Consider the following 24,025-nt stretch of genomic DNA (forward strand, 5'->3'; position numbering starts at 1 on the left):
GGGATCATATGGGACGTTGGGAATTGAACTGAGGTCTGTCCTGGGTCAGCCGCATGCAAGGCAAACACCCTCCTGCTGCACTATCACTCCAGTTCCAACTTCTTTTAATTTTTTGCAGAACCTCTATACTATTTTCTATGTGGTTGCGCTGATTTACAGTCCAACAGGGGTTGGCAGGACTACTATCAGGGGTCCTTTTCTCTTCATTCTTGCCAATACATGTCTCTTGTCTTCTTGGGGATAATCCTTATTCAGGTATGAGATGTTATCTTTGTGGTTTTGGTTAATATTCCCTGGGGATTGGTGGTGTTGAGCCCTTTTTCATGTACTAATATGTTTCTTTTTTCCCTTGTTTTTCAAATACTGTAGTGTTTTAAGAACAGGAGCATCTGGGCTGAATGGAATTGAGTATCCCGAAAAGTCCTCTTTCTGTTCAGAAAGTTGTAAAGTGCATCAAGATGAAGCAGGCACCAGAAATCCTTGGCAGTACAAATGGGAAGACTCAGAACTGTGAGGTCAATCGTGAGTGCTCTGTGTTCCTCAGTAAAGCACAGCTTTCTACCAGTTTGCACGAGGGCGTCATGCAGAAATTTAATGGTCATGATGCGCTGCCATTTATTCCAGCTGAGAAGCTGAAAGATTTAACTTCCCGGGTATTTAATGGAGAACCGGGTGCTCATGATGCCAAGTTGCGTTTTGAGTCTCAGGAAATGAAAGGAATTGGGACACCGCCCAACACTACCCCTGTCAAAAATGGCTCTCCAGAAATTAAGCTGAAAATCACCAAAACATATATGAATGGGAAGCCTCTTTTTGAGTCCTCCATTTGTGGGATGGTGCTGTTGTTGTGGCCCAGTCAGAAGACAGTACACAAAAGCCAGAAAGCAAGGCACGTAGGAACAGGAAACGAAGCATCAAGTATGACTCCTTACTGGAACAGGGCCTTGTTGAAGCAGCTCTGGTGTCCAAGATGTCCAGCCCCTCAGCTGAAAAGGTAATCGTGGGGGCCTATGTGGAGAAGGGTTGGAGTGATAGTAATGCTCCTCAACTTTCCTTGGGTGAATCCGGCTAATGAGGGGCCCTGGGCCATGACTTGGATTCCAGGGTCACGAAGCACCCACTATTGTCTTTCTTTAAGCCTCTCTGCTGCATGCCAGGCCAATTGTGAGACTCAGAGAACTAAATGTTCAAGATTAGGGTGGCTATAAAAAGGAAATCCAGTTTCTGGATCTTGTCCTAACCAGCTCTAAGACATCGACCTTTATAAGCTATATGGTGAATCACATCCGAAGGAGCTTCTTTTTGGGGTGGGGAGAGGGCTTGAGGGAAGTGGCTCACTTAGTGGTGTTAGGACTTACTCCCTTTTTGGTTTTGTGCTCAAAATCAGTTCCTACTAGGGGGTGGGGGGGGTGATGAACCATAATGAATACCAAAGTAGAATTTATTCTGTGATATATAAGGTAATTGCTCTGTGTATTGTACTATGGGCTTCAGCCCCCCTAATATTGGTATTAAGCAAAATTGTATTATAATGTAATAAAGAAAATTTGATTACATAGAAGGCCGTTGAACTCTTGCTAAACAATGGCAAAATTGGGCCAGAGTGAGAGTATTAGTGGGGAGGGGCATTTGCCTTGCACATGACTATCACTGATTTAATGCCCAGTGTTCTCTTAGGTCCCTTGAGCCTGCCAGGAATGATTCCTGAGTGCAGGCCAGGAATAAGCCATGAGCACAGCCAGGTGTAGGCCAGAAGCAAACAAAAACAATGGCAGAATTTGTGTATAAAGGGTTGAGGGTTACACCCAGCAGTGCTCTGGGCTTCCTCCTGGCTCTGGGGTCATGCCTGGTGGTGCTCAGGGACCATATGTAATGCTGGGATTAAAGTAGATTAACCCAATACAGAGCAAAAACTTTGGTTCTTGTGCTGTTGTCTCCAGCCTCACAACATCAATTTTTTTTTTGTTTTTTGTTTTTTTTGGGCCACACCCCTTTGATGCTCAGGGGTTACTTCTGGCTATGCGCTCAGAAAATCGCCCCTGGCTTGGGGGGACCACATGGACGCCGGGGGATCGAACCGCGGTCTGTTCCCTGACTAGCGCTTGCAAGCAGACACCTTACCTCTAGCGCCACCTGTACCGGCCCCAACATCAATTTTTGTTTGAGTTGGTGGCTTTTAATAACTAAAGGGAATAGACTTGAAGGATTTTTCTTAGGCATCCACATAACCAAGTTTTGTGCATCTTGCCACTCTGCACATCTGTCCTCAATCTGAAAGGTTTATATAGAGGTTTCAACTGGTCATGCTCTCTGTCCAGGTGGACACAGCAACCCACTTTCTCTTGGGTACTATGTGAGAGCTGATCTTTGGCAGATTCTTGGAGGCAAGCAGATGTAGTCTAAGGGTAAGAGGAGAATGAGAAGCCTCTGAGGGTCCAGGTCCAGCTCCTGGGTCAGCATTTTTTTGCTTTCATTTTGGGGCCATACACGGCAAGGCTCAGAGAGGTTCCTAGCTCTGTACTCAGGAATTACTCCTGGCAATACTCAGGACCATCTGGGATGCTAGGAATCGAACCCAGGTCTGCTATGTGCAAGGCAAGTGCCTTCCCTACTGTATTATCACTTCAGTCCCATGGATCAACATCCTTTGCCTTCCCAAAACCCCAGTATGAGACAGTGTGCAAGCTGAATCCAGATGGAAAGTCTGACACGTGCAAATTTTGAAGAGGGTTACCAGGTTGGAATGGCAGTGTAGTGTGTGATGGCCACCTGAATTCAGGAGCTGCATGCTTTTCCATGGAGGAAAAAGCTGGAGCCTGTTGTTTCTTGCACTTGCCACTTAGATTTTGGTTTTGGGGCACACTCAGCAATGCTTAGTCCTAGGCTTTGCACTCAGGAATCATTCCTGATGAGCCCAGGGAACTATATGGAATGCAGGGGATCAAATATGGTCGGCCGTGTGCAAGGCAAACTCCTTACTGCTCTGGCCCCCCAGCAAGTAATCTCTGGACATTCTATGAATATATGAGCGATGCAACATAAAAACTACTCTCCCAGCCAAGGACATAGAGTTTTTTGTTTTGTTTTGTTTTGTTTTGTTTTTGTTTTTGGACATAGAGTTTTAAACCTGTGGTCATATCATTCGAATACCTACTGCTTACCAGGGACTGTGCTGACCCTTTATTTTTTGGTTATTGTTTTTTTTTTGTTTTTGTTTTTGTTTTTTGTTGGGTCACACCCGAGTAGCGCTCAGGGTTACTCCTGGCTCTAGGCTCAGAAATTACTCCCGGCAGACTCGGGAGACATTATGGGATGTCAGGACTCGAACTACTGTCCTTCTTGCATGCAAGGCAAATGCTTTACCTCCATGCTATCTCTCCGGCCCATGCTGACCCTTTAGCTGAGGACCAGAGTGGTACCAAAGTGATAAGAGAAACTGTTAAGTGAAAATGAGTGCTTCAGGAGTGCAAGTTCATGGTTTTTAACCTCTAGTTTGCATTCTCCTCAGTCTTCAGTAAAATGAGAGGCTGAATATAGGGGTTTTATACTGGATAAATATTAGTAAATGTCTTTTGTTGTTCATTTTCAGATTCCCTCTAAGAAAGATTCCTGTTCTGAACACTACAGGGAGACAAAGACCACATGTTGAAATACAATGTGGGGGATTTGGTATGGTCCAAAGTGTCTGGTTTTACCTTGGTGGCCGTGCATGGTTTCTGCTGATCGCTCCTTCACAGCTACACCAAACTGAAAGGTATTAAGTTTGGGGACTGCTTTCCATCTTTGTTTTTGCATTTACTCTTATTCTTTTTTTTTTTTTTTTCTGTCACATCCGGCAGCACTCGGGTTACTCCTGGCTCCACGCTCAGAAATCACTCCTGGCAGGCTCAGGGGACCATATGGGATGCAGGGATTCGAACCAATGACCTTCTGCATGAAAGGCAAAACCTTACCTCATGCTATCTCTCCGGCCCTCTTATTATTTTTAATAATCTATTGTTTTTCCTTCTCTTTCTGGGATGACTTTTGGGTCTTACCTGGCAGTGTTCAGGGATTGTTTATTCCTGGCTCTACTCATAAGTAATCCCTGGCAGTGCTTAGACTGTATGTGGTGCTGAGGACCAACTGGGATTAGCTGCATGCAATAACCACTGTGCTGTCTTTACTGGCCCTTCTCTTTAAACATGTTTTATATATATATATATATATATATAGGCCACACCTGGCAGTGCTCAGGGGTTACTCCTGTCTGTCTGCTCAGAAATAGCTCCTGGCAGGCACGGGGGACCATATGGGACACCAGGATTCGAACCAACCACCTTTGGTCCTGGATCGGCTGCTTGCAAGGCAAACACCACTGTGCTATCTCTTCGGGCCCTAAACATTATATTAAGATGCTTGCTTTGCACCCAAGCTGACCTGGGTTTGCTTCCCAATATCCCATATGATCCTCCAGGCTCACCAGGAGTGATTCCTAAGTGTAGAGCTATGTGAGTATAGAACCCAAAACAGCAACAAAACAGTTGTGTCAAAATAATACAAAATTTATCAGTGTCCATTTTTCTCTCTTCTCTCTTCTCTCCTCTCTCTTAACTCTCCCCTCCCTCCTTCCCTCCCCTCCCCCACACATACCCAGTGGTGGTTTGGCTTTACCTCGGGCAGCTGTACTCAGGGATTACTCCTGGAGGTGCTTGAGGATCATATGGGATGCCAAGACATATAATCCATGGGGCTGGGAGAGGATAGCATGCCTTACATGCAGAAGGTCAGTGGTTTGAATCCCAGCATCCCATATGGTCCCTCAAGCCTGCCAGGAGCAATTTCTGAGTGTAGAGTCAAGAGTAAACCCTGAGCATGGCTGGGTGTGACCCAGAAACCATATATATATATATTATAATATATAATATATATATATATATATATACTTTATATGTGTGTATACATTACATATATATATATATATATATATATATGTATGTATAACACACATATAAAGAATCTAACCCATGTCAGCTGCATGCAAATGCCTTCCCCTCTGTACCATTGCTGTGGCCCTGTTTTGCCCATTTTCCAGTGTTAGATTCATAGTACATATGTAAGTTCATTCACGTTGTGGATGTGTGGCTCTCACTAGTGTTCATCTCTTAACTCTTCACTGTCTGCTGAACAACATCTTTCCTTTACCCAGGACCCCCTCCCCCTGGGCACCAATTATTTTCTCTCGATGAATTTGACTACTTAATGAAATGCTATATTTTCCTTTTGTGTCCTAGTTATTTCACTTGGGTTAATGCTCTCAAAGTTCATCTATTTTTGTAGTATGTTATGATTTCCTTTCCTTCTAAGACTGAATAATAATCTTCTGAGTGAGGATACAACATTTTGTTCATTCATCTTTGGGGGGAGGGGGGTTGGCGAGCACCTAGCTGTGCTCAGGGCTTGCTTCTGGCACTGTGCTCAGGGTTTACTCCTGGTGGTTCTCGGGTCTGTCTATATGGGAAGCTGGAGATTGATCTGGGTTGGCCACTTGCAAGGCAAACCACCTACCCATTGTACTTTCCCCCCTGCCTTCATCTTTTGATAGATCCCTGACTTGCTTAACATTTTTGGAATTGTAAGTAGTGCTGCTGTACATGTGGATATGTGGATATCTGTTTGAGACCCTTTCATTACTAGGCATGGCATTGCTATCATTACATTTCTCTCTCTATTTTTAAGCAGTTTATTATCTATTGATTGATTGTTTTGTGGGCCACACCCAGCAATGCTCAGGGGTTACTCCTGGCTGTCTGCTCAGAAATAGCTCCTGGCAGGCACGGGGGACCCTATGGGACACTGGGATTCGAACCAACCACCTTTGGTCCTGGATCGGCTGCTTGCAAGGCAAATGCCGCTGTGCTATCTCTCCGGGCCCCAGGATTAATTCTTGATTAAGCTTTTTTTTTTTGTTTTTTTTTTTTTTCGGGCCACACCCGTTTGATGCTCAGGGGTTACTCCTGGCTAAGCGCTCAGAAATTGCCCCTGGCTTGGGGGGACCATATGGGACGCCGGGGGATCAAACCGCAGTCCTTCCTTGGCTTAGCGCTTGCAAGGCAGACACCTTACCTCCAGCACCACCCTCGCCGGCCCCTCTTGATTAAGCTTTAAGCACAGCCTGGTGTGGGCCAACAAACAAAAATAGGGGCCAGGGAGACAACCCAATAGGCTGGAGTAAATGCTTCTCAATGCTGTCTTGAGTTCAATTCCTAACACCACATGGTACCCTAGCTGTGCCAGGTGAAACCCTCCTCACTTGCCCAGGAGTAGCCCCCAACACTGCCAGGTATGGCCCAAATCAAATAAGATATATACACATATCTTCATGATGTATGTATATGTTTATGTACATAAATATGTATATATACATAAATAAGTACACATAAAAAAGAAATGTAGGGGGCCAGAGAGATAGCATAGCAGTAGAGCACTTTGCCTTGCATATAGCCAACCCAGGACAGACCTGGTTCGATTCCTGGCATCCCATATGGTCCCCTGAGCATTGCTGGGTGTGGCCCAAAAACCAAAAAAAAATAAAAATAAAATAGAGTTCAGGGACAATAGAAACCTGGGTCAGTCACATACATGGTTAAGCGCCTTTCCCACTGTACTGTCCCTTTGTCCCCCCTACTCCTATATCTTTTCCTATTTTGAGATGTCTCCTTACTCTTTCCTGTAGTTCCTGTACCAATTTATATTCAAACACTTTCCTACCCAAGGACCAAGCTTCACATTTTTGCCAGTACTTGTGTGTTGTGTTTATTATAGTAACCTTCTGATGGGCTGAGCTGGTTTGTGCTTTGCATTGTATTTTATCAGCAGTGTGGAAGATCTTTTTATGGGTTGTTGGCCATTTGTGTTTCTCTGGAAAAAAGTCCGTTAATCTTTTGTCCATTTCACTTGGTTTAGTTGGTTTAACTATGGTTCCATTTGTTTTGTTTTGTTTTGTTTTTGTTTTGGGGTTGTACCCGGCAGCGCTCAGGGGCTACTCCTAGTTCTATGCTCAGAAATCACCTCTGGCAGGCACAAGGGACCATATGGGATCCCGGGATTCGAACCACCCTTCTTCGGCATGTAAGGCAAATGCCTTACCTCCATGCTATCTCTCTGGCCCCTGTGGTTCCATTTTTGCATTTTTATCTGAAGTTGGTGATTAATTTGATTGGAAACCTTGACATTTTTTTGGGTTTGAATTTCACTTCGTGTTCAGGGCTACACTTAGCCAGTGCTTGGGGGATACTTCTGGAAATGCTCAGGGACCATGTGGTAGTGGAGAGTGAATTTGGTTCTGCGTGCAAATCCTGCACTGCAGCCCATTTATATCTTATCTCTCTGGCCAACCTTTTTTTTTTTTTTTTTTTTTGCCTTTTTCTGGTTTTGTTTTGTTTTGGTATTTAGATCACTGCTGGCAATGTTAAGAGCTTACTTACTCTTCACAGGGATCACTCCTAGCAATGCTCAGGGGATCCTATGGGGTACCAGTGATCAAACCCAGGTCAGCTGTGTACAAGGAAAGTACTCTACCCACTTTATTTTTGCTCTGAACTTCCATTATTTTGGGGTATGTGGGTCATACCTGGAAGTGCTCAGAGTTAACTCCTGGCTCTACAATCAAGAATTACTCTTGGTGGGGCTCGTTGAAACCATATGGGATACTGGGGATTGATTGAACCCTGTTCAGTTGTGTGCAAGGTAAGTGCCCTCCCTGCTGTGCTATCTGCCAGGCCCCTTGTTTTTTGTCTTCTCTCCTGGCACTGTGTGTGCAACTCTACAGGCCTGCTGATCTTTGTGTCAGGCTCCCTCCAGGCAATTGTCTGCAGTTTGGGTGCTGGGGTTGCATCTTAGGGCAGCAGTCCTTTCTGGGGAGATCTAGGGCTTGTTGGGGGTTTGACTGTTGGCACTGTTGGCCATTTGGTTGGGGGGGATACTTTTCTGAGGCTGACCCCCTCACTTCTCCCCTCCTCTCCTCTCTTATTCTCTCCTCTCTTTTGGGGAGGGGTTCAGGGACCACCCCAGAGGTCAATACAGTACGTGGCCTGGTGATGTACTGCCCAGTAGTGCTGGGGCCACCAGAGCTACACCTAGTAGTGCTTAGAAATCACTCATAGGTAACATTTAGCTGTGTAGGGCTACCATGTGCTACTGGGAGCTTGACCAAGCATGTGTCCTACTACCCTTTGAGCCAATTCCTGGCCTGCATTCTTTCTGTTTGTTTGTCTTTTGTTTTGTGTTTGGATCACACCTGGCAAGTGCTTAGGACTTATTTCTGTGGTGCTCAGGGGGTCATATGGGATACGAGGGATCGAGCCTGGGTCAGCTACATGGCATGTTCTTGTTCTTTTGAATCTCCGTTTTGCTTATGTCCCCATATTTCTTATTTGAGGTCTTTTTTTAGAGGATCTTGGAAGGGGTGAAATAAAGGAACACGGGGACCTGAGGGCACGCTCTCCTTGTATGTGGCTGACCCGGGTTCAATCTCCAGCATCCTACATGGTCCCTCAAGCATTGCCAGTAGAGATTCCTGAGTGCAGAGCCAGGAGTAATCCCTGAGCACCACTGGGTGTGATCCAAACTCCACACTCAAAAACCCCAAAAACTAGAAGTAAAGGAGCACATTTTATTACCTTTCTTTTCTGGTCAGTTTGAACTTTTCAAGTATCATAAATGTGTTCTCTTCTTTGGCAATGAACATGGTGGGATAAATAAGAGTGAGGATTTGTTTTGAAGTTTGCAAACTCAACACCAACTATTAAGTTTCAAAGCAATTCCCAGCTTCATATCTATAACTAATAGATTTACTTTATTTCATCCCAGATTCCAGCATTGAAGTTCTAACATTTCATTTCAATAACTAGGTCAGAAAAAGAGCGCCCGACAATATCACGTCCAGTTTTTCGGTGATGCCCCAGAAAGAGCATGGATATTTGAGAAGAGCCTTGTAGCTTTTGAAGGAGAAGTACAGTTTGAAAAATTGTGCCAAGAGAGTGCCAAGCAGGCAACCACGAAAGCTGAGAAAATGAAGGTGATAGATGTTCCTTTAGTACAATGTTAGACAATCACGTTTGTTACTCATCCCGCTTTGTACCTCTGATTGCTTGAAATACTGTCATGGCTTCTTTTATGCTAGTCATTGTTTACTTTTGCCCACTGGTGCAACTGTAAGACATCGCAAGTTTCTTTTTCTGTTCTTGGCCCACACCCTGTCACTCCACTCAGGGGTTACCCCTGGCTATGTGCTCAGGAATCGCTCCTGGCTCGGGGGACCACATGGGATGCTGGGGATCGAATCAAGTTCCGTCCTGGTTCAGCTGTGTGTGAAAGGCAAACGCCCTACAGCTGCTTTATCACTCGATCCCTGGCCCTGAATTTTTTATGACAACTTCACATTACTGGTTTTTATATCTGAAATTCTATAAGTGTCGTTCTTTAAAGTAAGTTAGCACAAATTTTTCTGTAATAACATCTTGTGTTTTCCTTTCAGCTCTTGAAACCTATTTCCGGGAAGTTGAGGGCTCAGTGGGAAATGGGTATTATCCAAGCTGAGGAAGCTGCTAACATGTCTGTAGAGGAGCGGAAAGCCAAGTTCACCTTCATCTACCTGGGAGACCAGCTTCATCTCAACCCTCATGTAGCTAAGGAGGCAGGCATTGCTACAGAGGCTCTTGGAGGAACTGTGGGATCCTCAGGTGTCGTTGAAGAGGCTGAGCCCAAGTCCCCAGGAGAAGAGGGTTTTCCCATCAAACGAAGGCGAAGGGCCAAGTTGACAAGTTCTCCTGAGAACCAGGATAGTGAGTCTGGGACAGTAAAGAGCACTCTGCAAAGAATGGCAGAGGTTGGCACCAAGAGAGGAGTCAGCATCCATCCCGGAAGGAAGAAGGCCCCTGCCTCTACTCCAAGAAGCAGGAAAGGAGAGGCAGCATCCCAGTTTCTGGTCTTCTGTCAGAAGCATAGGGATGAGGTTGGTAATCCACAGAGATTTGCTCTGCATTCTGTACAATTCAAAGGTTCTTTCAGTGTAGACAAAAATACCCAGATGGCAGGAAGTAGTTTTTATTGGACTGGCTTTGCTGGAATTCAGCCCAGGCCTTATTGTATGAACTTGGGTGAGCATCCGCTCCCAGTGACTGAGTTTTTTTGTGTGTGTGTGGCTTCTGGGTCTCACCCAGCAGTGTTCAGGGGTTACTCCTGGCTCCATGCTCAGAAATTGCTTCTGGCAAGCACGGGGGACCATATGGGACGCCGGGATTTGAACCGATGACTTTCTGCATGAAAGGCAAACGCCTTATCTATCTATCACTCGGCCCCTGACTTTATTTTTTTTTTTTTGGTTTTTCGGACCATACCCGTTTGATGCTCAGGGATTCCTCCTGGTTAAGCACTCAGGAATTGTCCCTGGCTTGGGGGGACCATATGGGATGCCGGGGGATTGAACCACTGTCCTTCCTTGGCTAGTGCTTGCAAGGCAGACACCTTACTCCTAGCGCCACCTCGCCGGCCCCTGAATTTTTTTTTTTATATTTAAGCACTATGATTACACACATGTTTGTAGTTGGGTTTCAGTTATAAAAAAGAACATCTCCCTTCACCAGTGCAACCTTTTCATCACCAATGCCTCCCATATCCTTCCTCCCCCTTCACTACCTGTTTTTTTTTTTTGTTTGTTTGTTTGTTGTTGTTGTTTTTTGGTTTTTGGGTCACACCCGGCAGTGCTCAGGGGTTACTCCTGGCTCTATGCTCAGAAATCTCCCCTGGCAGGCACAGGGGATCATATGGGATGCCGGGATTTGAACCACCGTCCTTCTGCATGAAAGACAAATGCCTTACCTCCATGCTATCTCTCCGGCAGTAGTAGGTTTTGTTTTTGTTATTTTTGTTTTTCTTTTTTTGGAGCCACACCTGGCAACGCTCAGGGGTTACTCCTGGCTCTATGCTCAGAGATCGCCCCTGGCAGGCACAGTGGACCATATGGAATGCTGGGATTTGAACCACTGTCCTTCTGCATGAAAGGCAAACGCCTTACCTCCATGCTATCTTTCCGGCCTCCACTGCCTGTATTTGAGACAGGTATTCTATTTCTCTCTCTCTTTACATTGTCATGATAGTTGTTAGTGTAGTTATTTCTCTAACTGCACTCACTATTCTTTGTGGTAAGCTTCATATCATGGGCTGGTCCTTCCAGCCCTCATCTCTCTTGTTTCTGGGTATTATTACAATAATGTTTTTTATTTTTCTTAAATCCCACAGATAAAAATAAAATCCCACAAATGAGTGAGACTAGTCTGTGTGTATCTCTTCCCTCTGACTTATCACTCAGCATAATAGTTTCCATGTCCACCCATGTATAGGAAAATTTCATGACTTTTTTTTTCTTGATGGCTACATAGTATTTCATTGTGTATATGTACCACAGTTTGGTTGTTGGGCATCTGGGTTTCCAGATTCTGGCTTTTGTAAATAGCACTGCAATGAATATAGGTGTGCAGAAGGCATTTTTGTATTGTGTTTTTGTGGTCCTAGGGTATATCCCTAGGAGTGGTGTAGCTGGATCCATATAGGAGCTCAATTTCCAGTTTATTTTATTTTATTTTTATTTATTTATTTATTTTGGTTTTTTTGGGCCACACCCATTTGATGCTCAGGGGTTATTCCTGGCTAAGCGCTCAGAAATTGCCCCTGGCTTGGGGGGACCATATGGGACACCGGGGGGATCGAACCGTGGTCCTTTCCTTGGCTAGCGCTTGCAAGGCAGACACCTTGCCTCTAGCGCCACCTCGCCGGCCCCCTGTTAATTTTTTTTATTTATTTTTTGGTTTCTGGGTCACGCCTGTTGGTGCTCAGGGGTCATTCCTGGCTCTCTGCTCAGAAATTGCTCCTGAGAGACATGGGGGATGCCGGAATTCAAACCACCGTTGGTCCTGATTTGCTTTGTACACGGTCGATCAGGGTTCAATCCCCAGCATTCCATATGGACCCTTGAACCTGCCAGGAGTAATTTTTTCTTAATTTTTATTTATTTAGGTTTTTGGGCCACACTCGGCAGTGCTCAGGGTTTACTCCTGCCTCTGTGCTTAGAATTTGCTTCTAGTTGGGATGTTGGGAATTAAACTCAGCTTCGTCCCGAGTCGGCCATGTGCAAGGCAAAAGTCCTATTGCTGTGCTATATCACTCTGGCCCCTGCCAGGAATAATTTCTGAGCTCAAAACCAGGAGTAACCCTTGGTATCACAGTGTGTGCCCCCCCCCCCCAAAAAAAAAAACCTAAATGGAAGGCCAGAGAGATAAGACAATAAATAGGGTACTTAACTTGCACATCACCAACCCAGAATCAATCCCTGGCACTTCATATTATCTTCTGAGTACCACCAGGTGTGATCTCTGAACAGAATGAGTATAGCTGGACATGGCTCAAAAAGAAAAAAGAGGGCCCAGAGAGATAACATGGAGGTAAGGTGTTTGCCTTGCATGCAGAAGGATGGTAGTTCGAATCCCGGCATCCCATATGGTCCCCCGGGCTTGCCTGGAGCAATTTCTGAGTGTAGAGCCAGGAGTAACCCCTGAGTGCTGCTGGTTGTGACCCAAAAACAAACAAAACAAAAAATAAAAATAAGAAACGGATTAAGCACCATATTGGATTATGTGCTTGCAAGAGTAATGGGAAGGATTTTCTCAGCAAAGTAAGGGCAGTATAATGTTAGAAAACCTATGGTAGGGGCTGGAGAGATAGCACAGCAGAAGGGCATTTACCTTGCACGCAGCTGGTCCAGCCAGGACTGACAGTGGTTCAAATTCCGGCATTCCATATGGTCCCCCGTGCCTGCCAGGAGCGATTTCTGAGCACAGAGCACAGGCCCTGACCATTGCCGGATGTGTCCTAAAAACAAACAAAAAACTAGTATAGCAAATTAAATTATATCAATAGGTAAAATAGCAGTTTTTAAAATTCTCTCTTTGATATAAAATATCATGTCAGTGTAGGAAAGAACTACTTAATCTGCTAGAAGGTGCCAACAACTAACTATTGAAGCATTCTCTTTGAAATCATGAACACAAGAGGCTGGCGCGGTGGTGCTGGAGGTAAGGTTCCTTGCCTTGCCTGCACTAGCCTAGGACGGACCGTGATTCGATCCCCCGGCATCCCATATGGTCTCCCAAGCATCACCAGGTGTGGCCCAAAAACCAAAAAAAAACATCATGAACAAGTTGCTGTCATTTTGTCACTAGTTACATATGAAATGTAGTGACTATAGTAGATAATACAGTGAGGCAAGGAAAATTAAATGGCATAATTGGAAGAAACAGTTATTTGCAATGTTCTATAAAGAAAACCCGTGAATTTACAAAAAACTTAAGAGTACTCTTTTACCTGAACTTCCGGATATAAGATTAATATACAAGAGCAACAGCAAGGAAGAAATGTAATGCTTAAAAGTATGCTATAAAGGGGCTGGAGCAATAGCACAGCAGTAGTGTTTGTCTTGCACGCAACCAACCCGGGACAAATCCGGGTTTGATCCCCCGCGTCCCCTATGGTCCCCTGAAACTGCCAAGACTGATTTCTGAGAATAGCCAAGAATAACCCCTGAGTGCTGCTGGGTGTGGCCCAAGAACCAAAAAAGAAAAAAAATTAAAAAAGCTCTAGTTATAGTAGCTATAAAAGGTACCAAGGAATACATAAAACAAAAATCTATAAATTTATATCTAGGTAGAAGTATATCTAATACTATGTAGTAAACTCTGACCAATTTAATTCTGATTAGATTTAGATTCCCCACTAGGAATTTGTCACTTTTGTTTGTTTTTGTTTTGGGGCCACACATGGCTATGCTCAGTCTTTACCCTTGGCTCTGTGCTCAGGAATCGCTCCTGGCAGCAAACCTGATGGCAGCAAGCTACTTGATCTACTATAAGCTATGGAGCTGTGAGTTGGAAGTGGAAAAGTTCAGATGTAGCTACAGTGCCTAAAGAGCAAGCAAACAATTTATCTCTTCTGGCTTGCTGTATGGTCATTTCTTCCACCAGTTGTACGAGACACTGCGCACTCTCCTGTGAAATGGAAGATATGTGCCCTTTTTTGAGGGGGTCACACCTGGCTTTTGTGCCAAGAATCATTCACTTGTAGACTTGGGACCACAGGGGAGTCCAGGAATCAAACCCAGCTCAGCTAAAGTTGGAAGCACTCTGGTGTACTTCCAGATCTTTCTCTCCAAAGAGTACATGCCAAGGCTTTGCCTCTGTTCAGAACTCTTCTTTCCTGGTATTTCCCTGATACTAATATATTGTTTTTGGGCCACACCTGTCAGTGCTCAGGGTTTACTCCTGGCTCTGTACTCAAGAATTATTTTTGGTGAACTCAGGAGACCAGATGTGGTGTAAGAAGATCAAACCTGGGTTAGCTGCATGCAAGGCAAATACCCCCTCACCCCTACCACTCTGGGCCCTGCTACTGAGTTTTCATGAATGCCTAGAAAATTATGACTTACAATTGAGTGATTTTGGAAAAGTGCATTTTTTTGTTTGTTTTTTTTTGGGCCACATCCAATGATACCCAGGGGTTACTCCTGGCTATGTGCTCAGAAATTACTCCTGGCTTGGACCAAATGAGATGGCGAGGATCGAACCGAGGTTTGTCCTGGACCAGACGAATGCAAGGCAAATGCCCTACTGCTGCGCTATCGCTCAGGCCTTGGAAAAGTGCTTTTTTTTTTTTTTGGCTTTTGGGCCACACCCAGTGATGCTCAGGGGTTACTCCTGGCTAGGCGCTCAGAAGTCGCTCCTGGCTTGGGGGACCATATGGGACGCTGGGGGATTGAACCTCGGTCTGCCCTAGGCTAGCGCTGGCAAGGCAGCCTCTAGCGCCACTGCGCCGGCCCTGAAAAGTGCATTTTTAATTTTACCATTTATTTCTCATTACATGAATATAGCTGGTTTTTACCAGTGTTGTTTTCATTCAGGAATTTTCAGTGAGGTACTGCATCAGTTAAGTGGTTTAAAATATCTTGCAGATATTTTAGGGGACATTGTTCTGTGATATAGGAATAATAATGCTTTGTACAGAGTTCTGATGGGTCTTAAGGGGTCTTGTGCCCGGAGAGATAGCACAGCGGCGTTTGCCTTGCAAGCAACCGATCCAGGACCAAAGGTGATTGGTTCGAATCCCGGTGTCCCATATGGTCCCCCATGCCTGCCAGGAGCTATTTCTGAGCAGACAGCCAGGAAAAAAAAGGGGGGGTCTTGTATGAAGCCTAAAAGGAGTGAATTTTAGGTATTGGAGGTTCTCACTCTTTCCTGTGTTCACAGGTTGTTGCTGAACACCCAGATGCCTCAGGCGAGGAGATTGAAGAGTTGCTTGGCTCCCAGTGGAATATGCTCAGTGAGAAGCAGAAAGCACGCTATCATACAAAGTTTGCCCTCGTAGCTTCTCCCCAAGCTGAAGAAGACTCTGGTAACTCTAAAACTATATTGGTGTGCTATGTAGGTGTGATGTGTGTGGTCGCATGCTGAGCTCAGTCTTGGTATTCTAGAGAGCAGGTATGACTCCTCTTCCAGCTCTCCTCTGTGCTCACAATGAAGCAAGCCTGCACTCCTTGCTTCTTTTCAAGAGAGCTGTTTCATATCATCTTTGTTGGCCTATGGTGCCCCAGGGGGTGGGAACTCTGACCTTCGCGGTTGATGGAATGTGTGAGGGCAAGTGCAAGAGGAAGGGAGATAGACAGTTTCTGGGGCTTCATCTTTACATGATGTTTAGGGTCTCAGGACTGTGTGTCCCCTCCCTTTCCCACTGTGCTTCTCACTCCCTACTTGCTCCTGCAAGCTGAGCAATGACCGGGGGCATTTTCCAGCCTGTTTTCTTGAGAGCGCATAAGAGGGTGACAGTGGACTAGTTTTAGCTTTGTGTGTCCTGACTCTTCTCAGCACTGCAGTTCCAAAGCTAGAAATGCTGTTTTGTCAACTGTCAGGAGAAGGGAGACAAATCTGCTGTTAGTATTTGGTCAGATTTGTCATTTGTGCACGTTTGGATATAAATGTTGTGGAAAAAATGACGTTTTTGGTGTAAAAATAACTGACATACTTGGATATCAATTTAAAATACAAAAAATTTGTATTTCTCAAGGTTCATCATTGAAGAGTTTTGGAGAAGCCAAACATAAAGTGTTTCAAGACTCACCTAAAAGGAGCCCAAGACCTAGAAGTAATTGCAGTTTGCCTTGTGTGTGCTCGCTCATGTTCTGTGTCTTTGACTGTCATGCACAAGTGTTCTATGACCTTCCTCTTTTCTAGCATATGTCTCTCTGTTTTAGCACTTTTTAGAGCACCATCACCAACTTTCTAGTTCTGTCAATATTAGATTTTGCTCACGTGGTTCAGTTTTTGTTACAAATACTGTAAATCAGAATAGTGAGGGTGTTTAGGAGTTCTTAAAAGGAATGTCCATCTAACTTTATTAGTTTGTTAAATCTAGAAAAGAATCCTTTTCCAATAATTGATAAATGAATCTGATTTTCCTCAGGTTAGATCCAGTGAACCCTTTTGGGTCCATGTGACTTTGATCATGCCACATGGCCCATCTTGACTGTTATTGGGTATACAGGGTATGTCATAGACTGCTCACTTTCTTTCCTCGGGTCAGATGTGCAATTAATTATTCCTATCCCTTCGCAATCTTATTTCAGAGACCAAGATCGGGAGTACTATCTGTGTTAGTAGGTAATTCTTGTCTTTATGGAAGAATTCAGTTTCCTGGGTGTTTATTTTATTTATTGATTGATTGGTTGATTGATTGGGCCATACCTGGTGACACTCAGGGATTACTCCTGGTTATGCGCTATGTGCTCAGAAATTGCTCCTGGCTTGTGGCACCATATGGGACTCCAGGATTGAACCGAGGTCTGTCCTGGGTCACCCGCCTTGAAGGCAAACGCCCTACCACTGCGCTACCGCTCCAGCCCTCTGGATTTCTTTTTTTTTTTTAATTTTTGGGGGGTTTAGGTCACACCCGGCAGCACTCAGCAGTTACTCCTGGCTCTCTGCTCAGAATCACTCTTGGCGGGGCCAGTGAGGTGGCGCTAGAGGTAAGGTGTCTGCCTTGCAAGTGCTAGCCAAGGAAGGACCACGGTTCGATCCCCCGGCGTCCCATATGGTCCCCCCAAGCCAGGGGCAATTTCTTTTTTTTTTTTTTTTGCTTTTTGGGCCACACCCGTGATGCTCAGGGGTTACTCCTGGCCATGCGCTCAGAAGTCGCTCCTGGCTTGGGGGACCATATGGGACACCGGGGGATCGAACCGAGGTCCATCCAAGGCTAGCGCAGGCAAGGCAGGCACCTTACCTCTAGCGCCACTGCCCGGCCCACCAGGGGCAATTTCTGAGTGTTTAGCCAGGAGTAACCCCTGAGCATCAAACGGGTGTGGCCGAAAAAAAAATTACTCCTGGCAGGCACAGGGGACTTTATGGGATGCTGGGATTCGAACCACCATCTGTTGAATCAGCTGCATGCATTGGCAAACACCTACTGCCATTCTATCTCTCCAGCCTCTGGATATTTATTTTAAAAAAGAACAGCTGCCTCTTGGCAGACTAGAGTCATTTACAAAGACTATGACTTCACCTTACCCGTTGCTCTGGGGTGTCAGTCAGGGTACGTAGCAGCTGGCAGGTGTCCACAGCTTAGCAAACTGAGTCATAGGGGCAAGCATAGAGAGGAGGTTCTGTCAGAACTGGATTCTGAGCAAACCCAGCTCCCTGTAGGCCTTTTCTGGTGCCCTGCTGCTTCTTGGACAGCCCATACAAATGTGGCCAGTAAGAGGGTCAGTGGTCCTCCTTGTTTGCCTCTTTCATATGATCAGATCAGCAGTTGAGATCAGGCCTCGGGCAGTGCAGCCATCTGCATCTCTCCCTGCCAGCTGCTCTGGATCTGAGCACTCTCTTGTGTTCTGTCCTATGGATAGCAAAGCTTGAGGATGAACCTGCTCTTGCCGGAGGCCTTTGGGCTGACTTGGACCTCCTTAGCCATGCCAGTGGCAGTGCAGCACTATGTCCACCATCAGCATTACTAGAGCCTGCACGCACACTGCTGCATGCCCCTTCTGGGTGGACTTCCTGGACACCTCCAGGCTTGCTGGAGTGCTGCTTCCAAGCATACCCAAACCTGGTAGCATTTACAGGGAGCAGACCCTATGCAGCAGAGACAGACTTATTTGCTACCTGAGCTATAAGGAAATAGGCTTATTAAGCATAGCAGGTGGAGCTCAGCTAGTGAGGAAACCCTGAACATCAGTCTGCCTTTGTTCTGGGGGTACAGACACTGGCCAAGCAGACTCGACTGCCCACTGCTCTGCACAATGCCTTTTGCAAGTTTATTTCAAATTCCTGTAGTCTTCCGCGTTATAAAGTATGTTCAAAATACCAGATTATATTTAAATTTAGTGCTGTAATATGTTAAAATGCAAATTCAACAAAAACTTACATAACAACGATATTAGATCATATTTTTGCCACCTTTGGTGTAAAAAGGTCTGTGGCTCCATGGTAGAAAGCACTTGCCTTCTCTGTGTGAGGCCCTGGGTTTGATCCATGGCACCATTGTTTTTAGAAAGGGAGAACAAAGGGGTCCGTAATACTCAGGCCCTGGAAACCAGCAGGGTTGCAGGAACCTCATCTGGTTGGATTTGCACATTGGCTACCTTGTATAGGTTCTTGGTAGTTCAGTGTTTTTCATGGAACTTTCCCCACTCTCCATTCCTAGATAACTTAAATGGGAAAAAGAGAAGCCACGCCAAGAGAACACAGGACTTTTCAGAAGATGTTGAAGTTGAGGATGCACCAAGGAAAAGACTCAGGACTGACAAGCACAGTCTTAGGAAGGTAATTAGGACCCTGCCGCCCTGGCAGGGTGATTGTACCTTTTATTTCAACAGGGGGTTCTCATTCTCAGTAGATCATTCTATATAGCTTCCAAAACCCCTCCAAGAAGGAACCTACTGAGAACATGTCATTCTCTACAGGCTTTAACACAAGTTTGTGATACTTGGCTTTCAAGGGAAAATATTCAGACACTGTGAATGGTGGGTGTTTGTCTTTAGCTCAACTGAAGATGAAAACAGCCTATTGGGGTTATTAGTCGAGGTGTAAATATTAAGTTGTTTTGAAACTATAATAATCTATTAAAGGATTGATTACATTTTACTAAATCCAATGAAATATTTTAATGTCTTTATTAAAGGCAATAAAATATTAAAGACATTGAAAATAGATTTTATGAACACAGTTTATTAGTAATTGCTAATGGAGCTAATCAGAGTTACTCTGTACTTAATGGGACCTGTAGGTCTATGTGATGCAACAGAAAGGAAGCTAAGAGCATATGGAAAGGCCAGAAGAGCAGTTTCTGGCCCTGCCTAGTGAAGGTCATGATGGTGTGTGGAGCAATGAGCTGAGGGAAGTGGCTGCTATTCCTTGCATGGGCCCTGCCAAGTGAAGGTCATGCATGATGTAGTATGGAGTAGTGAGTTCAGGGAAGTGGCTTTCAATCCCTCGTATGCACTTCATGGTGGCAGCTTAGTCTCAGATTACTCCTTAGATCCAGCAGTCTTTTACTAGTTACTTTGAAATCTTTGTATTTGAAATACTTGGTTGCACCCTGGCACTGCCTTCCCCTGGCTCCAAGCACTGTTCTGACCCTGGTGTTCCCTACCAGGCATCAGAGCGTTAGGCCCAAATGATCACCGAGTTCCATTTGGAGAGACTCTTGGGCTGCTGAGCACTGTGGAGGAGACCACTTTCCTACCCCCATGCCCAAAGAAAACTGGCCCTGGATATTTAAAACACTAAAAGAAATGCATGTTAGTAGCTAGGGAGAGCTGTCTTGGCTTAGGGAGGCTGTGCCCTCTAGAGAGAGGCTCTGGGTTTGATCCTCAGTGCTAAACCCTTGAGAACTGCAGTTTCGTGGTGTCCCTTATGCCTTATTATGGGAACTCCTTTGGATATGGGGGTTACTCTTTGGGGGCACTGTGCCCTGCTACAGTGGGGCTCCAGGAAACTGGGCTGACATTGCCACACGGAGCCCAACTCTTTGCTCTCTGTCTTCTCACTCTGCTTCAGTGATCATCTTTGTGGTTCGATGGAGCCAGTTTCCAGAGGTAGTTCCAGTGGCCACCCAGCTCAGACTTCAGGAATTCAGGAACTCAGTTGCTTGTCAAACTTTAGTGAAGGATCCATTTTCTCTCATTTATCTTCTGTTTCCTTCCCCAACAGGAGGGTTCTGGTTGAATGTTAAATTAAACTCATGTAAGAGATAGATAGGGCAGAGAGCTGAGTGATAGAGCAACATGTTTCACAAGTCTCTGAAAACCTGGGTCTCATCTCAGCATCCCAGGGAAGAGTGTTGAGGCACTGCTGGAGCCTGCCAGTTCCTGTCCTCTACAGATGTGAGAGTGAGGTAGGGGATGGCAGTGCAATGTGGAACATCTGGTTCTATTCAAAGCGAGCCCTTGTTTTGAAGGCACTCCATTGGTTCACATGGGATTTTCCCTTTTCTCCCCCTCCCACCTTCCCTGCTTCCTTTCTCTCCTCCTCTTTTTGAAACAGAGAGAGATCACTGACAAAGTGGCCAGAACAAGCTCTTGCAGGGCCATCGAGGCTGCCTCCTCCCTGAAGAGCCAGGCAGGTAATGTGGGCAGCACTCCTCCCTTGTCCTTTTCTTCCAGGTGCCTGGGCTGCATGATGGGTGTGAGCAGGGTAGGGTGTGCTTGGGGGTGGCATCCTCAGACAGCTCACCTAGAATCAAGAGGGTGAGGTATAAATGAATTTTTCATATCGTTGGAGACCCCTTATAGAGATAAGGACGAGAGTCATTTTATCTGCATGGCACGTTTTTTTCTTTTCATCTTTTTGGATCATACATAGCCCATACTCCTGGCTCTGTACCGAGGAATTACTTCTGGTGATATGTCAGGGATATATGGGATGCTGGGGATTGAAACTGGGAAGGTGCATCAAGGCAAATGCCCTACCTACTGTAGGGCCCCTGCTCTGGCCCCTCGATTTTACTTTTCTACTCATTCCTACTGAGTTTTACTGCTTTCATCTTCAAATTATACTAGAGAAGTGATTTAAAATAGAAATGTCAAGGTTCTTTTAGGACTAGTTATTACTGTGAATTTTGCCAATTTTCATTATCTGATCGTCTATATTAGCTAAGTTGAACAAGGTGTTTCTATATCACAATGAATGATTGATTTTTTGTTGTTGTTGGTTTTTGGGCCACAAACGTTAAATGATTGATTTTTAAGGCCACATTCAAGAATGCTCAGGGATTACTCCTGGGGCTGCTTAGGGAACCATGCTGGAGACTGAACTCTGGTTGGCCATGTGCAAAGCAAGTACCTTATCCACTCTACTGTCTTTCTGGCCCATCGAATTTTTTTTTTTTTACAAAAATAGCTATAAAAATAAAAATAGCTGTTAAACAAGTAAAGAAAGGTAGAGGCAATTTAGCTATTTGTTTCCAAACCTTTTTGTTAATATTTCTGAAGAATTTATTAGGAAATTTTACCAAATTTTTTCAGTTAAAAGTTAAACCTTGGTCCAGGAGAGATAGCATTGGAGGTGGACTGTTTGCCTTGCATGCAGAAGGACGATGGTTCGAATCCTGGCATCCCATATGGTCCCCCGAGCCTAGCAGGATCGATTTCTGAGCCTAGAGCTAGGAGTAACCCCTAAGCGCTGCCGGGTGTGACCCAAAAAAAAAAAAAGAAAAAAAAAAGTTAAACCTTGCAGGGCCAGAGCAGTAGAACAGATGGTAGGGAGCTTGCCTTGTATACAATTGACCTAGATTTAATCCCTAGCATTTCGTAAGTTTTCTGAGCCCTGCCAAGAGTGATTTCTGAGCAGAGGCAGGAGTTAACCCCTGAGCACCACTGGGTATGGCTAAACACACCCCCCCCAATACCTCTAGTATTTCTAGCCTAAGAATTTTTTTTATCATTATAACTTCATTTAGGAGAAGGAAAATTTTAGACAATACAGAGATTGAGGGTACAAGATTTCAAACTTTATAGACCCAAAATTATTATTTACAGCAACGAAAAATCTGTCTGATGCATGCAAACCACTGAAGAAGCGAAATCGGGCTTCCGCAGCAGCATCTTCAACTCTTGGGTTTAGCAAAAGTTCATCTCCTTCTGCGTCATTAACTGAGAATGAGGTAAAATAACAATAACAGTGATAACAGTGGCATTCATATGAAAGCCATTTAGCGCTCCCAGTGGAAGTGTGAGTAAAATTCAGACTTAATAAACATAACATTGGTGTTCTCCATAAACTAGGTTAGTCTTAGTTAAGTTCACTAACTGTGTAAAAGTCACGAAATGGAAAAAGATCTCTATTTTAGTCTCTCTGAGCCCTTCAAAAGACACATAGGATATGTATAAATATACACGTATATATTTTAGTATTTGATGCATTTAATTGTACATGAACTCTGTCTAAAGCTGTTCTACATAGCCCTCACTGGAATTTCCTTCTGAGAGTCTGCTTTGGTTTGGATAGGACACACTGCTATCAATTTACACTGGTCCTGCTGCACTGGCCACTAGTGGGCTGAAGGGGGCGCTCACATGCCATACAGAATCCGGTGGTTTCTGGATCTGGGCTCAGAGTTATGTTCTCATAACCATGGCTTTGGGTCCAGAGCTTGGTCTTAAGTTATGGCATCTTCTTAGATACTTGAGTGTTGAGAGGAGTCAGAATCACTATGGTAATATGAGTCCTGTTTTTTGGACTTGTGCAATAAGTGATAGCAAAATAGTTATTTGAGTGGGTTACTTATCATTGTATCATGACTTCTAGATTTAATTATTAAAGTCTTTTATTGCTAAAAGCAAAAACAAAACAAAGGCCTCAGTGTGTAGGCAGGACTCTCCAAAAGAGCTTTGGATTCCAGTTTGAGAGAGGACTTTTAAGTGCTTATTTTTAAATGTTAATTTCTTGTTATTTTGTTCCCTGTGAGTCTGTTTTTCTCATTGTAGACAGGTGTCCTGTATTTGATACTCTTTTGAGGTGATGCTAACTTGGGGCTTTTTGGGAACAGGGTAGGTAGTCCCAGAGAGTGGATAGACTTCTTGTGAGGTCAGAAGGTAGTATTTCTGACCTGGTCTCCCCTCCCTGCTGCAGCCTTCATTGCTTTCTCCATTAGACATGGGGTAGACTTTTCTGCCAAGTGGGAGCCACCCAGAGGTGCAGAGCCCTTCTAAGTGGGTGTCTGCTGGTAAGGAACAGCTCCTCGAGGCGCAGGCGCCTCCACACAAGGACACATTCAGATAATGCAGTCATACTTGTTTGCTGAACTTGCAGGAGGTTATTGGAACATAGAGAAGGTAAAAACTAGACATAATGGTTTTTCTTGTCCGTATTTAGTATCAATTTAAAAAAAAAAAAAAGAGGACCAAGGACCGGGGATATGGCTCAGTACTTAAAACACTTGCTTGTGTGAGAAGCCTGGTTTTGATACCCAGCCTTGCAAATAAGTAAACATTAAATAAAAGTCTAAAAGAATGCTACTTCATAAAGAATGAACAGTAAACTTCAGTTCCACAAATGGATTTTTTAAAAACTATAAATTGTTTTTAACTGCGTTTTTCTTGCATCCTATTTTGTTTGGTTCACTTACTTGGCTAAACTTTTATTTTTCCTGTGGTCAAATGTACTCGAAAGAAAATGCTGAGACTGCTGAAATCTTGTCTCTTATTTCTGATCATAATGTACATGAAAGGCTTTTAGAATAGTGTACCAAAGGGGCTCACATGGCAAGGGTGGAGATTGGAACAGATTTGTTAGGTGTGCCTTGATAGTCTGATGTATATGCTAGTCAGGGTAAATTTAATTTTTTTTGCATTAGACATTTGTTCTGAACTTGGGAATACTTAAAGCATTTTATAATCATTAGGCTTAATTGATTTTTTAATTCTGTAGAACTCGAAAAGTGTCCACATTATGTA

General features: G+C 44.5%; 1 protein-coding gene across 1 annotated transcript in view; it reads left to right on the forward strand.

Moving 5' to 3' along the window:
* Positions 1-373: 373 nt before the first annotated feature.
* Positions 374-24,025, forward strand: part of NSD2 (nuclear receptor binding SET domain protein 2) — a 52,585-nt gene continuing 28,933 nt past the window's right edge. The window contains 13 exon segments of the mRNA XM_049789695.1: positions 374-828; positions 831-994; positions 3,590-3,628; positions 3,631-3,693; positions 3,695-3,722; positions 3,725-3,754; positions 8,892-9,058; positions 9,518-9,994; positions 15,333-15,477; positions 16,147-16,242; positions 18,775-18,893; positions 20,616-20,694; positions 22,109-22,233. Of these exon segments, the coding sequence (XP_049645652.1) occupies positions 399-828; positions 831-994; positions 3,590-3,628; positions 3,631-3,693; positions 3,695-3,722; positions 3,725-3,754; positions 8,892-9,058; positions 9,518-9,994; positions 15,333-15,477; positions 16,147-16,242; positions 18,775-18,893; positions 20,616-20,694; positions 22,109-22,233 (1,962 nt within the window). The 5' untranslated portion in view covers positions 374-398.

Source organism: Suncus etruscus, chromosome 16 (assembly GCF_024139225.1).
Source record: "Suncus etruscus isolate mSunEtr1 chromosome 16, mSunEtr1.pri.cur, whole genome shotgun sequence".
Lineage (NCBI taxonomy): Eukaryota > Metazoa > Chordata > Mammalia > Eulipotyphla > Soricidae > Suncus > Suncus etruscus.